Source organism: Podarcis pityusensis, assembly GCF_964106645.2.
Source record: "Podarcis pityusensis genome assembly, chromosome: 2".
In the NCBI taxonomy this organism is placed as follows: domain Eukaryota; kingdom Metazoa; phylum Chordata; class Lepidosauria; order Squamata; family Lacertidae; genus Podarcis; species Podarcis pityusensis.
The window spans coordinates 41930987-41943930 of NC_138029.1; the positions used below are offsets into that span (position 1 = coordinate 41930987).

General features: G+C 47.8%; 1 protein-coding gene across 3 annotated transcripts; it reads right to left on the reverse strand.

Moving 5' to 3' along the window:
• Positions 1 to 408: 408 nt before the first annotated feature.
• PIRT (phosphoinositide interacting regulator of transient receptor potential channels) lies at positions 409 to 11904 on the reverse strand. Of its 3 annotated transcripts, none has more exons than XM_080994134.1 (3): positions 11688 to 11890; positions 6420 to 6490; positions 409 to 4753 (listed from the first exon to the last, which is right to left on the reverse strand). In XM_080994134.1, exon 3 carries the CDS (start codon positions 4717 to 4719, stop codon positions 4297 to 4299), a length of 423 nt encoding a protein of 140 aa, XP_080850260.1. In that variant the 5' UTR covers positions 4720 to 4753; positions 6420 to 6490; positions 11688 to 11890; the 3' UTR covers positions 409 to 4296. The 3 variants fall into 3 exon arrangements, with proteins under 3 accessions (XP_080850260.1, XP_080850261.1, XP_080850262.1); XM_080994135.1 differs by lacking the exon at positions 11688 to 11890 and adding an exon at positions 7880 to 8158; XM_080994136.1 differs by lacking the exon at positions 6420 to 6490 and having other exon boundaries at positions 11688 to 11904.
• Between the last annotated feature and the right edge of the window lie 1040 nt (positions 11905 to 12944).

The window sequence follows — 12944 nt, forward strand, 5'->3', positions numbered from 1 at the left end:
CCCTTCTCGTAGCCCTGCTCTTATGGCCTGGATTTCTGCAAACCCCAGAAGCAGGGAGCTGCTCTTAGCTTGATATCATAGCAGACTGTGCAAGTTGAAGTAGTGCAGTAATTCGAAAGCATTGATTCCCAGGAGAAGAGCCACGCTGCCAATGTGGTAAGTGTCAGGAAACACTTAGCATGCTCAGATTTCAGCTGCTGCTCTCCTCCTTAATAGAAATCTGGCTCTCCTGGTGCCAAGTCCCATCATGCTTTCCAAGAGCGGTGCACAAAGTGTACCACGTTCTCCCATTAACCTCCACCCCTCATGTTCTGCAGGAGGTACGTGCACTCTGAGATCGGCTCCTGTAAGAGATGGTCGTGCCAGCAAGGCTGAGTTCTAGAGCAGCATAGGAGAAATGACGCACAATTACAGAAATGCTTGGTTTTTTATTTTTTAAAAAATCAGGAGACAAAGAGCCATTACTGGTGTTAGAGGATCCTGTGACACACTGCACAAACTGTCCCCAACCCCCAACCCATGCCACTCTCCTGCCCTGTATTCTAAGTGGATATTGAAGGCTGTATGCAACTAAGGGCACTTCTAGACTGTTGCCATTTTCAGGTGGGAATTCAATCACAATTCAGGCTGTGCAAGGTAAGCTGATTTGGTCGCCTGTTTGCAACAAACCCGCTTCCCCCAAAGACCAGACTTTTAGCAATATGACAGGGAAACGCAGTGGAAAAGTGTGGGTTGGCACTCAATATCGTCTAGCCTCCCTACAAACAAATCAGAGTAAATGAGCCACCGTCAACTCACATCCCTGCAGAGAAGTCAGGATGAATGCTCAATAAACAGGTTGTTTGGAAACACCCTAAATAACTGTTCTGAAGGAAGAATGCACGGAATCTCCCCGGCTGCTGTTCTGGCTTGGATGGAAGTGGCTGTATTCCAGGTGGGTAGTTGGTGCTGATGCTGCAAGCGTACAAGTGCACCATGGAAACAAGGAGCCATACGCTCTAGTTGTCTTTATTTACCAGATATTGCCCTGCTCCCCTTTTGCTACCTGTCCTTGATAAGTCACAATGACACATGTTCTCTTCCTCCCCTCTCCCTACAAAGTCAAGGCATTTTCCTTTGAGGCTGTGCTTCTTTTATGGGGATATTACATCGTCCCAGCTCTAGACACACTCGACTCTTCCCCCAGATATCACATGCACTGTTACTTCTACCATCACGTGGTTCCATGAGTGTCTCGGGTGCCTTGGACAGAGTGACCAATAACACCAGTAACAGTAATCTGCCCCAGCACCATCTCAATGTACTTTTTATTTACATTTCCTTTAAATACTTTTACTAACTGCCGCACCATGCAATCGCATCACTACAGTGCACAGACCACACCTTTTTTTCTTTAAAGGACTGCCCCCTTGCACTGCGTTACAATTATATTTTTTTCAGAGGTGCTTCCAGATGAGAGTCTATTGTGAAATTGGTTCTGCTCACACACACATATTTCTTGCACCCTCCAGTTGATGTTATCATAAAAATGCCAGCCTATAGTTTTTCTTCGTTTAATGTGCATTTGCCCATGATGTGGAAAACCTGGTAAATAAAAATAACCTTTTACACATCTGCAGTAAACTGTAGGGAAGCTTTTTAGATCATTTTAAAGAAAATGAGCAGTTTATCTTGTAATGTTTTGGTAAAGGTAAAGGGACCCCTGACCATTAGGTCCAGTCGTGACTGACTCTGGGGTTGCGGTGCTCATCTCACTTTATTCGCCGAGGGAGCTGGCATACAGCTTCCGGGTCATGTGGCCAGCATGGCTAAGCTGCTTCTGGTGAACCAGAGCAGCACACAGAAACACTGTTTACCTTCCCGCTGGAGCGGTACCTGCATTTTGACGTGCTTTCGAACTGCTAGGTTGGCAGGAGCAGGGACCGAGCAACGGGATTCGAACCGCCAACCTTCTGATCAGCAAGTCCTAGGCTCTGTGGTTTAACCCACAGCGCCACCCATGTTTTGGTAGGTGATGACTAATGGTGCACCCCTAATACTGTTGTGTGTGTGTATAAATGTTGGAAAGGAAGGGGGATTCTCTGTTCCTCAATGAATGGAGTAAGGCATAATCTTAACAGGAAGTGCCATGGTCTTACCAGTTTTTGAGAAATACAGCCCGGCATCAAACACTGAAGCCCACACTAAATAGTTGACTCTGCGGAGAACAGAACTGAAATAAACCTTAAGAGCACATCCCTAAATGAATTAGAAATGCAGGAGGGTTGTTTGGAACCAGCTATCTTAGTGCCAGGAAATAAAAAGCTCTGTCTCTATGTGCCTCTTCTACTGGTGTCAGCAGGAATAGCTGAGGGGTGCCATTTGGAGGGGGAAGAATGCACAAAGCAGCACTGGTGAGGAGGCACTTTGGGAGTGAGAACCATTTCCAAAAGGCAGCTTCTCAAAATGGTTCAGAATGAATGAATCTAAGGCCTCTATAAGGCAGAATCTAAAGACTCCTGGTTGGTTGCACTTCTGGTTTGTTCTATGTATAAAAATCTCTACACCTCATCCTAAGGGCCATATAACCAGTACAGCCCAATAGCCTTCAAAACAGTTTCTCAGTGAACCTCAGTGCACATGTGTACATGATCTAGCAGATCTCTTTCCACTTACATTTTCCAACTGGAGCCCAAATACTTTTAATTTCCTGCCTGCCTGCCAAGACCAACGCACTGCTAATTCACAGAGCCTGGCCTTGGCATGCAGTAGAGTCTTCCAGGACCAAGAAACCATGCTTGATCATAGTTTCAATGAGACATTCTTCTCACTGGGTCACAGGAGTGTTGCCAGTTGTTCTCCCTGACCAAGGGGTAGATTCCTGGACAAACAGCAATGTAATATTGTAGACTGCCTTGGGAGAGCTGTGTTCCCTAAGGCGGCATATCAGTGTTTTTGCAAATATGTGCAGAACACCCATACCATGTACCTCTCCAGGTATTCATATTTTCAAAAGCTGATGTCACATTCATAACTGTAAACATTGTTCCTTAAACATAATTCACTATACTTGGCAAGTCCCTGATCCTGGCTAGTTGCCTTGAATTCTATATTTCTGTCCATCCGTGTTTGTCTACAACCATTGACATAATTTTAGGGACTTGCATTCTAACAAGGGGCTCATCCAGACTTCCTTTTGTGCTGTGTTTATAGACTTTAAAGCACCGTGTCTCTGTGTTTTGTTTGGTTTTGCCCTAGTGCTTTCCCTGTGAAAACCCACTCTTTACCGCTGAAATGGAGCAAATGGCAACCCATGGAGAACCTGAATTGCCATTTGTTCCAATTCAGCATTAAAGAGCAGGTTTTCTCAGGGAAAGCACTGGGGCAAAAAGGGGAGGCACCTGACACAGTGCTTTAAAGTGCCCCCCTGCCTAGCAAAAGGGAAGTGCGGATGAGCCCAGGGTCTTTTGTTCAGGCGCTTCGCTGAACAAAGGAGGAGCAGGACAGAAAGAAAAGCAGTCACAGACAGTAGCTGCAGTAGCATGGCATTGACAGTGTGACAGATCTCTAGGCGGATCCCATTTCCTTACACAACAGTCTGCCATCTCCTCTACGATAGTACAGCTCCATGCCCCTCTTTTTCGAAGTAATTTTACAATGACAACCCCTCATTTTGAGAGCATTTGAGAGCCTGGATCCTGTGAGACCCTTCAGACATTACCCTCTCGCACCGAGCCTGAGACTTTTGCACGATTAATATTTGTACTCACACACAGTTGTTTGCTTGCACAATGGCTTCTTTCCTTGAACATTTTAATTGGGGTTGAGGCAGAGGGGTTTGGGTTTTGTTTAAAAAACCCAAAAGCCAGCTGTTGGAATAAAAATATCAATCTGCTTTCTCACAAAAGCTTGTGGCAGTTATTAGTCCCAGTGGACGGTCATGGCACAAGCCTCAACTTTCTTATGAATACAGTCTGAAAACCAGGCTCTTGAAGATACAGATAGCATATCCTTTCAAGCAATAACGAGTGTGAGAAATCCACTGTTCTGGGATCTGATCTGCCAGTTTTCACTCTCTCAGCATGGATATCCTATTGGAAAATATATTCACTGGCTAAGGACGCAGTGTCACCCAACAGTGTCTCTGCTTGGGGATGGAGAAATCTGTTGCACACAGGAAGAAGAGGAGGGTATGGGAGTGAACTCCCCTTTAGGGCAGTGCTGATCTGTCCTTGTAGGTCCAGGGAGAGAAAGGCAGAGCCCTGTCCTCTGCGACACAGTCTTCTTCGCCTGGTGGCCGAATCTTGAGAGCTGTCTTCAGCGGTTGAGGAAGAAGGACTTGATGCTCTGGAGGATGTGGTACTTCTGCTTCTGCCTCAGCTTTTTGCGGATGATGGGGATCCAGACAAGCCCGCACACCAGCAGCATGAGGCCAAGCGAGAGGAAGGCTGGCCCACACAGTTTGAACACCTCCTTGGTCGTGTTGTTCATGCCTCCTCTTTGGTCTGCGGTGAGGCAGGTCAGGCTGGTGAGAGCCACTCCAAAGAGGAACACGGCTCCACCCACCGAGATGACGATAACGGGCTTGTGGTAAATGTCCCACTTGTTCTGGTGAGGAGCATTCCAGGTGGACTCACTTCGCGAGCTGATGCACAAGGTGCTGGCTGTTTGGCTGGGCAGCAGGTCCTTGTACTCGGGGGACTTCTCTCCCTCCTCTGTTTCTTTTGGCTGGGTTTCCATGGTTACCTGTTATGCAGACTCAGGATGTTAAGGCCTATAAGGGGGGGGGGGGAGAAATAGACCAAGGAGCAGGTTATTTGGATAGCTGTATGCTTCACTCTCACCCAAACTCTTGGGCTAAGATTTATCTACATAGCTAATGGCTGTGACTGGCTCATGAGCTTGGATGTTCTTTGCGTCTGTCACAGGCCCAGTTTAGACCATGAGGGAAGGTCAGCCTCACTAGTTCTGAGCTTCCACATGTCCTTTCTTGGTAATAAGGGCTCTGGCCTCAGTTCCTATGATGACAAACATACATAGTTCAAGTGGTAAGCCCGCTGTGGAAATCCACTCAACACATTTCTGGTACCATACTATTTTGCTTCCCAGCTGGGTCAAGGAGAACCTGTCATTGAGAATTAGGAGCAGAAGCCAGATTTACATAGTGCTAAATGGAAAGCCCTTGTGATAATGATGGGAAAATCTTGTCCCATTCTGAAGCAAAACTGTTTACAGAGATGACCAGCTGACTATTGTAGAAATCCTCGTGGAATTGCCCCGCTTCATTCACTCACTTTTTATGAGGCATCTACATGATGCTGTAAACAAAAGATTGTCACTCTGTTTCTTTCCCCTCTGTCTTTTCTGAGACTGCAAAAAATGCTGACTCCCCCCCTGCCTCCAGAAGGATGGAAACTGAGCTCAATCTCCACAAGTGTAAGTGCCCTTAGCACTATTCCTTTGGCTTTCTGAAAGGGCAGGATTTTGACATGGGCATTGTCAAATGCCACCTGAGGCAGCCGTATCACTCTGCCTAATGGTAGAGCCCTGAAGTAGACCCAGAAACCGTCCACCTGGAAGCAGCCACAATGAAATCAGATTGAAGCATGAGCATCTGACCTACACTGATTTGCTAGACTATGGGCAGGTTTAAACTAATGGCCCATTTGCACTTTCATTCATCCCATGATTTCAAGTCACATATCTGAGAAGTTTTAGTTTTGTCTCACCACTTTCCCCAGGGAAAACCCACTGTTTACAATGGTACCTCGGGTTAAGTACTTAATTCATTCTGGAGGTCCGTTCTTAACCTGAAACTGTTCTTAACCTGAAGACCACTTTAGCTAACGGGGCCTCCCGCTGCCGCCACGCCACCAGAGCACGATTTCTGTTCTCATCCTGAATCAAAGTTCTTAACCCAAGGTACTATTTCTGGGTTAGCACAGTGTGTAACCTGAAGCGCCTGTAATCCGAGGTACCACTGTACTGCTGAATCCGAACAACTGCCAGTTGGGCTTCCCACGGGTTGTTTTTTGCTTCAATTCAGCAGTAAAGAGTGAGTTTTTGTGGGAAAAGCTCTGGGGCAAAAAATAGCTCTTAGACACAGAGCTCTAAAGCGCAGACCATACCTGGAAAGCACAGAGGAAAGGTAAGCGTGGATAAGCCCTTTCTTGTGCGCAGAAACCTGTTTTTTGCATTGCTGTCATCTACATACAAAGGTAAGAATCAAATACATTGCCCTGCCCACTTTTGCCTTTGGCCACATACCCTACCACTGGCCTGTGGGCCCCAGAAGGTTGACCACAAGAGTATGTGGCCCTTGGGTTGAGAAAAGTTCTCCATCCCTGCCGCAGCCCATGAAACCCATTCTTTCCTGCTAGCCTTTTGCCAAGTTTCGATCTCTTTTGTTAGCGGTGCGTAGGTGCTGTAGATGAACTCACCATGGGTAAGGATTGTTGGCTTAGTCAAGTCACTGTTGGGCTGAAGTTCAATTCCTGGCCTCTTTGTGCTTCTGGGGAGACATAGAAACATATACAGGGAGCTTGATATGCAGCAGAGGGCTGTTACAGCTTTCACCATCCATTCCTTGATAGCTGTGTAGATATTGTGAGTCACAGCCAAAGCCAACTTCATGCTATCTTCTAAAACTGCAGTTCTGAGCAGCCCTGCCCTGGAAACAAAACGCTATGTCCAGCTGGTGCTGGCTTCAGGTGTTGGGGGCAAGAGATCCTCCTCAGTGAGCTCCCTTAAAATGTGAGGGGTACTGGCTTTCGTTCATCTGAGTGCTGCCCATCCCAGTGGGCTGGGGTGCATGGTGACAGTAGGACTGGAGTGCCAACATGAATAAAATTGTGGGGGGGGGGGTAAGTAAGCCCCACCCCAGATAATCAATCACAATATGTGGTGTACACACATCATTTGAATGGCAATGCCCATCAACTTTCTGTGGGGAGCTGGCCCCCTCAAATATTTTTGGGGGGAGGGGGTGAAGTAATGTCAGCCCCTAGGAGCTGTCTCCTATGCCATAGGTCTGAGGACCAGAATACAGCATCCTCACACTCCTTTTCACCCCATCTGCACTTACATGCTCACTTTAAAGCACTCAAGAGCATTATTTGTTCTCTTGACAGGTACCCCTCACCCTGGAACATGATAGATTGCCCTAGCAGCCCCTATACCACCATCATGGAAGCCTCTGGGAGCTCCCATTTTCCAACAGAAGGGGTGCTTAGCTGCTCCAAGACAAGCAGACCTGCTTGAGATTGCAAGCTGTGAGGAGCTGGCCAGGTTTCTTGGGGGAGAAGTGGTAAGTTCAGCATTCTCAAAACAGGCAACAGCAGTGATTGGATAGAGCAGTCGTGCTGGCTGGGGCTGATAGCATTTGCAGATAGCATCTGGAGGGCATCAGGTGGATGAAGGCCGGGCAAAAGGCTTTCTCCGACAGTCACAATGGGGCCACCCAAGCCTGCCCCAGAGCCATATGTGCACTGGTGTTCCACTCATGGCTGCCACCCAGAGGTGGTGCCAGGGCTTTGCATGGCTTTGCTGGCGTAACATCCACACCTGGGTCTGTTTCACTTTAATGGTGCAGCTCGCCAGGTGTGCTTTGTGCCTTGAGAAACCGAGGGAGGCACACGCTGCTTACACACCACACATTCAAAGCAAATCCAAAGCGCATTTCCCTCCAAAAATTCTGGGAACTGGGATTTGTCAAGGCTGCTGGAAATCATAGCTGTGCTGTGGTGGAATTACAGTAGAGGGATTCTTTTGGCACTGGTGGGGGGAAATGTTATTTAAATATATATTGCGTACGCAACCACACAACTCGGCAAGAGAGCGACAGGCAGGACCTCCTTCTCAAAAATGCCCAAGGGATTCTTCCCCATCACTGGACCCTCACCTGCTGCTCTTCTGCCAGGGCGCACACAATGTCCGTGATATAATTAAGGTGATTCTACAGGCTATGGGAATGAGAAACCATGATAGGAACATAGATGATGACGACGGCTTTAACAGGGAGCCGGTGTTTTGAAGTGTGTTTCTGTGGACCAGGAACACAAAGGATCTGTTCAGTCCAGTTGATGTGCATTGTACTCTTTGTTCTATTGAGCCTGTATTTGCACTGCAAAACATTCCATTTCCTGGACATTCCCTGCTTATGAACAAGAGATCCCTCTATTGTCCATTCTACAGTAAGAGAAGTCCTCCCACATATCACAGACATATTTTAGCTTATTGGTCTGTCTGCTGCTCACGTTTTATACCATATTGTGCTGTCTTTTATCCCCCGACTCCTGTTTTAATGTTTTCGCTAAGTTAGCTGCTCTGAAAGGGCAGGATAACAAATCCTCAAATAAGTAAATATCCACAATTTGCAGCCCCTTTTCTCTGTTTGTCTTGGGGAACTAGAATGAAACACACCGAGAGGGAACTTAGGAAGAGTGGGAGGATGGGGGAAGGACATAATTCAAGGGGACAAAAGCACACAATTCTGACTAGAGTTGATCTTTTTTCATTTAAATAGCCTGGCCTCATTAATTCAGTATCATTGTAGAGTATGAGTTGTTCAGTGCCATGCAAAATGGTTATGCAAAGAGTCTGGCAAGGTTGGTTTTTATCAGCAGGAGACTGATCACACAAACACACACCCTGCACACACACAATTGCACTGGTCAAAGTGGTCAAGTGGGCACATATGGGGTGAGGCAATTTCACAGGTAAACTGGTCCCAAGTTGCTAACACGCCTTTACATTACACGTGTAGTTCGACAGCCAGCCCTTAATGTGCCCTGGGCAGTTGTACTTGCGAGCAATTTCCCTTTTCCTTTGTGGGGATCTGCAAAGAGTTGGTTTGCGATCCACTCCTCCTATTCTTTACATGTTGCTGGTGTGGTGTCTGATAACCAGCTGAGAAGTGTCAGACAACCTTGAAAAATGAGGGTCTCCTTGTTGTATGGACTTGATGTGCCAGCCATGAGATTATAAGAGACATCCATTTATATCAGGGATGGGGAACCCACAGTCCTCCAGATGTTGTTGGATTCCAACTCCCACCAAGCCCAGGCAGCTTGGTCAGTGGTCAGAGGATGATGGGAGCTTTAGCCCAGCATCATCATATGGAGGTCCAGAAGTTCCCCATCCCTGACTTACAATGCATGGGACTGTGACTTTCCTTTCTCCCCTTAGCCTCCCTTGACAAAGTCCAGTCTCAGTCTCCACTCTCACCTCATTTTCCTAGCGGTAAGTTGGGCAACAAAAGACACAAATTATGCAAAAAGCAAGAGACCCATCTTAGCTGAACCCCATCCCAGTGTGAATGGGCCTCAACTTCTTCTCCTGCCAGTTTCCCCATAGGAAAGTCAGGCAGGGAGATCACATCACCTTCCTTTCAGCCAGTGCAGCCCTGCCTCGATCTTCTCTTTGATCCTGGTTTTCCTGGTAGGAAGAAACTAATCATCCAGAGGAGTATCCCTGATCTTCCTGGAGCTCTTCTCGCTACACCTCCCTTCCCATCTGCCTTCTGTTTCTTGAAGGAAACAGGAAAGAATTGAGAGTAAGATTCCTCCTCTACTGGTCAGCACAAGCCTCTGCCTCACCTTCTACTGGATTATAGCTTTCGGGGGATGCCTACCTAAATCCTTTGGGTAGATCTTGTGGGCAAATTTGTGGATGTCGACTGCCCAGTGCCATCTTGCTGGGAAGTCTATTGTTCTTTCCAGCTCTGCTACAGTGGCACTGTGCCTTGGGAATGTGTGTGAGAATGGCTTGAACCGAGCCCCAGACACTTGGACAATTGAGAAGTGTAACCCCTTTCAGGAATCAGACTGCAGGCCTCTTGAATCACACAGGCCCAGCATTTATTTGCAAGACTTTTTTTCAGCAATGCAAAGTTGTGAAATATGCAAAACCTTGCCTCGGGACTGGAAGCAAGCCTGCAAACTGGCTTCATTAACTGGTGGTGAGCAGGAGAGGGAAGCCACATGAAGTGGGGTAGTGTTTCAACCTCCCTCCCTCCTTCTCTGCTTCACATTTTACACTCCCACAATCTCATAAGCACCTGGGAGACCGGAAGCAGCAAGAGTCTCTCTTGCAGCATTCTGACCTTTCCAGAAACCCTTTGTAAGATGAGAATGCCTGGTGCCCCCTCCCAAGCCTTCTAAATGGTGTGTTTGTGGGTCCCCTTAGTGGCCTGGGGCTCCTGATATTGGCCTGATCCTGATGACTTTTAGTGAAGCTGGCCATGCCCCGGGGAGGCTTCTCTAAGAAGTGGAGGAAGGGGACCTGGGGACTGGCTGAATCCGCCCTCACTAATTCCACATCCCTTTGGGAGTCAGAAAGTCAAATCCGCAGCCATCCTGCTGCCCTGTGTAGGTTTCTCCACAACTAGAGCCAAAGAGTGAGGAAGGACCAAGTTTCCTAATGCATCTGCCTTGGATTTGAAACTGTTTTGATTTGTGAAATTGCACTATATTTATATTGTTGATATTTTTAAAATTGTTAAATGGCTTTAAGTCATTTATTGGAAGTGAATAAACGTGGGCAAGTGGCAACGTAACTATCACAGAGATGCCTGCCATGCACCAACCCTTCTCCTGGCATGCGTGGCCTGGCACCTGATTGTCCTGGTCGACCCCTGCCAACATCTCCCAGGTAGGGTTGGGAGAGGCCCCTGCCTGGAACCCATGAGAGTCGCTGCCAGTCAGGGAAGATGATAGTCTGACTCATCAGGCAGCTTTGTATATTCCTCTGCGTGAAGGAAGTAGCAGCTCAGGACCACTGAGTTCGAAGGAAAGAGCCATTGGCTGAGATGAAAGTGGGTGAGAGCTACCCAGGATGACCTGAGCAAGGCCGGGATGATCTGGAAGCCTTCCCCTGCAGAACCACCATCATGGGAGCCAAGGCTTTCCAACAGGGAGTGCCCAAGTCTTGGAGCTCAGGAAGCTACTCATCATGACAGCAGCTGCACCATTCCTCACTCTCCAGCCCAGGATGCAGCATCTCACTCCATTCTGCTGCGAGAGGATGATATTTACATCAGGCAGGATTAACCTGACTATGCAGTTCTTGCCTGGCAGGGGATTGAGCATCTGAGTCTCGTCTCAGAAGCGGGGCTGCCACACACCCACACCCAACCAACCTGTGCAAGTCAGATTTACAGTTCTGTGTTGGTTTTCTCCCTCCCTCCGACCCCCAGATCCATGCAGTCCCCACACATCTGCCGAGAAACACAAAGGTAGGCTACATGGCCAGTCTGCCAGACTCCCTTTCCCGGGTGCCTCGAGAAAAAGTGCTCATGCCTTTCCTGGGGAAACTTCACGAGTTCCCAGCTCCCCCACTTTTTATGTGGGGTGGTTGCTCCAGTGCACAAAAGGTTTTGCCACTGATTATCAGCTTTTTTGCCAGAGAGAATATGGGTGGGACTCAGACCTGTTTATTGCATTCCCAGCCTCTTTCAGCCTGTGCAGGGAGTGACTATTATGCCAACTTCAAGGTCCATTTATTTAGCTCCAGGCAAATGTGAAAGAAACCGCCCAGCGGAGATCTATTCTGAGACGGGAGGCTCCTCCAGCTCTTGTTGGGTACTGAAAATTCAGAGCTTGGGATGCAAAGCTCAGCCTCTGGGATCCAGGGTACCCCCCACCCTCCAGCTCCCTGCCACAAAAAGAGCCCAGGCACCCAGTTCCAAGAGAGAAAGTATTTCTACTTACATGACCAGAGGCTCCCTGCAGTTGGCTTGCTGCTCTGCTAAGGCATGGAATGTGTCCTAAGTGGATGTTGCGATTTCCCTAAGTAGCTTAGCTTCCAGGCTCAGATAACCCCCCTCTGATATCATCTGCATTGAGTGGCTCATAAAACCTGGAGCATGTTCCAGCTCAGATGAGCTCACTCACTCAGCAGCCAATGGCTTGCCTTAACCCTTCGCTGGCCAAAGCTCCAGCACATGGGATGAGCCTACAGGATGAGCTGCTTTTGTTTAGCAGACAACAGCTGCATGGGCCATGGATGCAGTACAAAGGAAGGGCAGGAGTGGATTGTGGTGCCGGAACAGGTTGGGCAAGAGAAGGAGCATCAGCAACGTGGGGGGGGGGGAGGGGGGAGTGGTTCTGACAATTTAAGATCATTGAATGTGAACCCCCATTCTCCCCTTCCTTGCATGTATTCTAATCTGTGGCTTTCACCAAATAGGCATTTTTCCAGCTTTGTACCTGTTTCACATACCTGGGTCCAATAACTAGTGTTTTGAAGCTATAGGAATATGGATAGGTTCAGTGGCGTCTAAAGAAATTCAGTTCAGTGCAACATATCTGGAACAGAACCAAACAATTATGTCCATCTCTAATATTATTTAAATTGATGTGAAGTATTTACAAGCCACCTTTTAGGACAAGGGTGAGTAATCTTTTTCAGGCCAAAGCGTGCATTCCCACATGCTAGGACCAGGAGGGGCCAGAGAACCATCTGTGTTCTCTGTCCAGACAAGCAAGATGCCTTATCAGAGTTTAAGGACACATTCCTGGCAGGCAAAAACATTTGGGGGCAGAGCAGAGTCAGAAAGGGATGCAGTAAGGGGAGACTTGTAGGACCACATTTGGGCCTCAGGCCTGAGGTTCCCTAGCAATTTTCGGATAGGAGTGAAGAACCTGCAGCTCTCCAGGTGTAGTTGGACTGCAGCTCCCATCAATCCCAGACAGCATGGATAATGGACAGGATCCATGAGAGCTGAAGTCCAACAACATCTGGAGGGCCACAGGCTAGTTGCCTCACTTTTAGGGTAAAAGCTGTTCAGGCTTCAGTGCACCCTCCAGGGCTATCCCACAACATGCCAAATGCGGTTGGCCCACTTCAGTTAACGTCTGAATAAACCCTTTCTTTCCTTTTTTTTTTTTGGTTATTAATAGAATCAGTGGGGGGTGGAGATATAAAAAGAGGCGGGAAAGCTAATGTATCAACACCTTGTTTCTTGC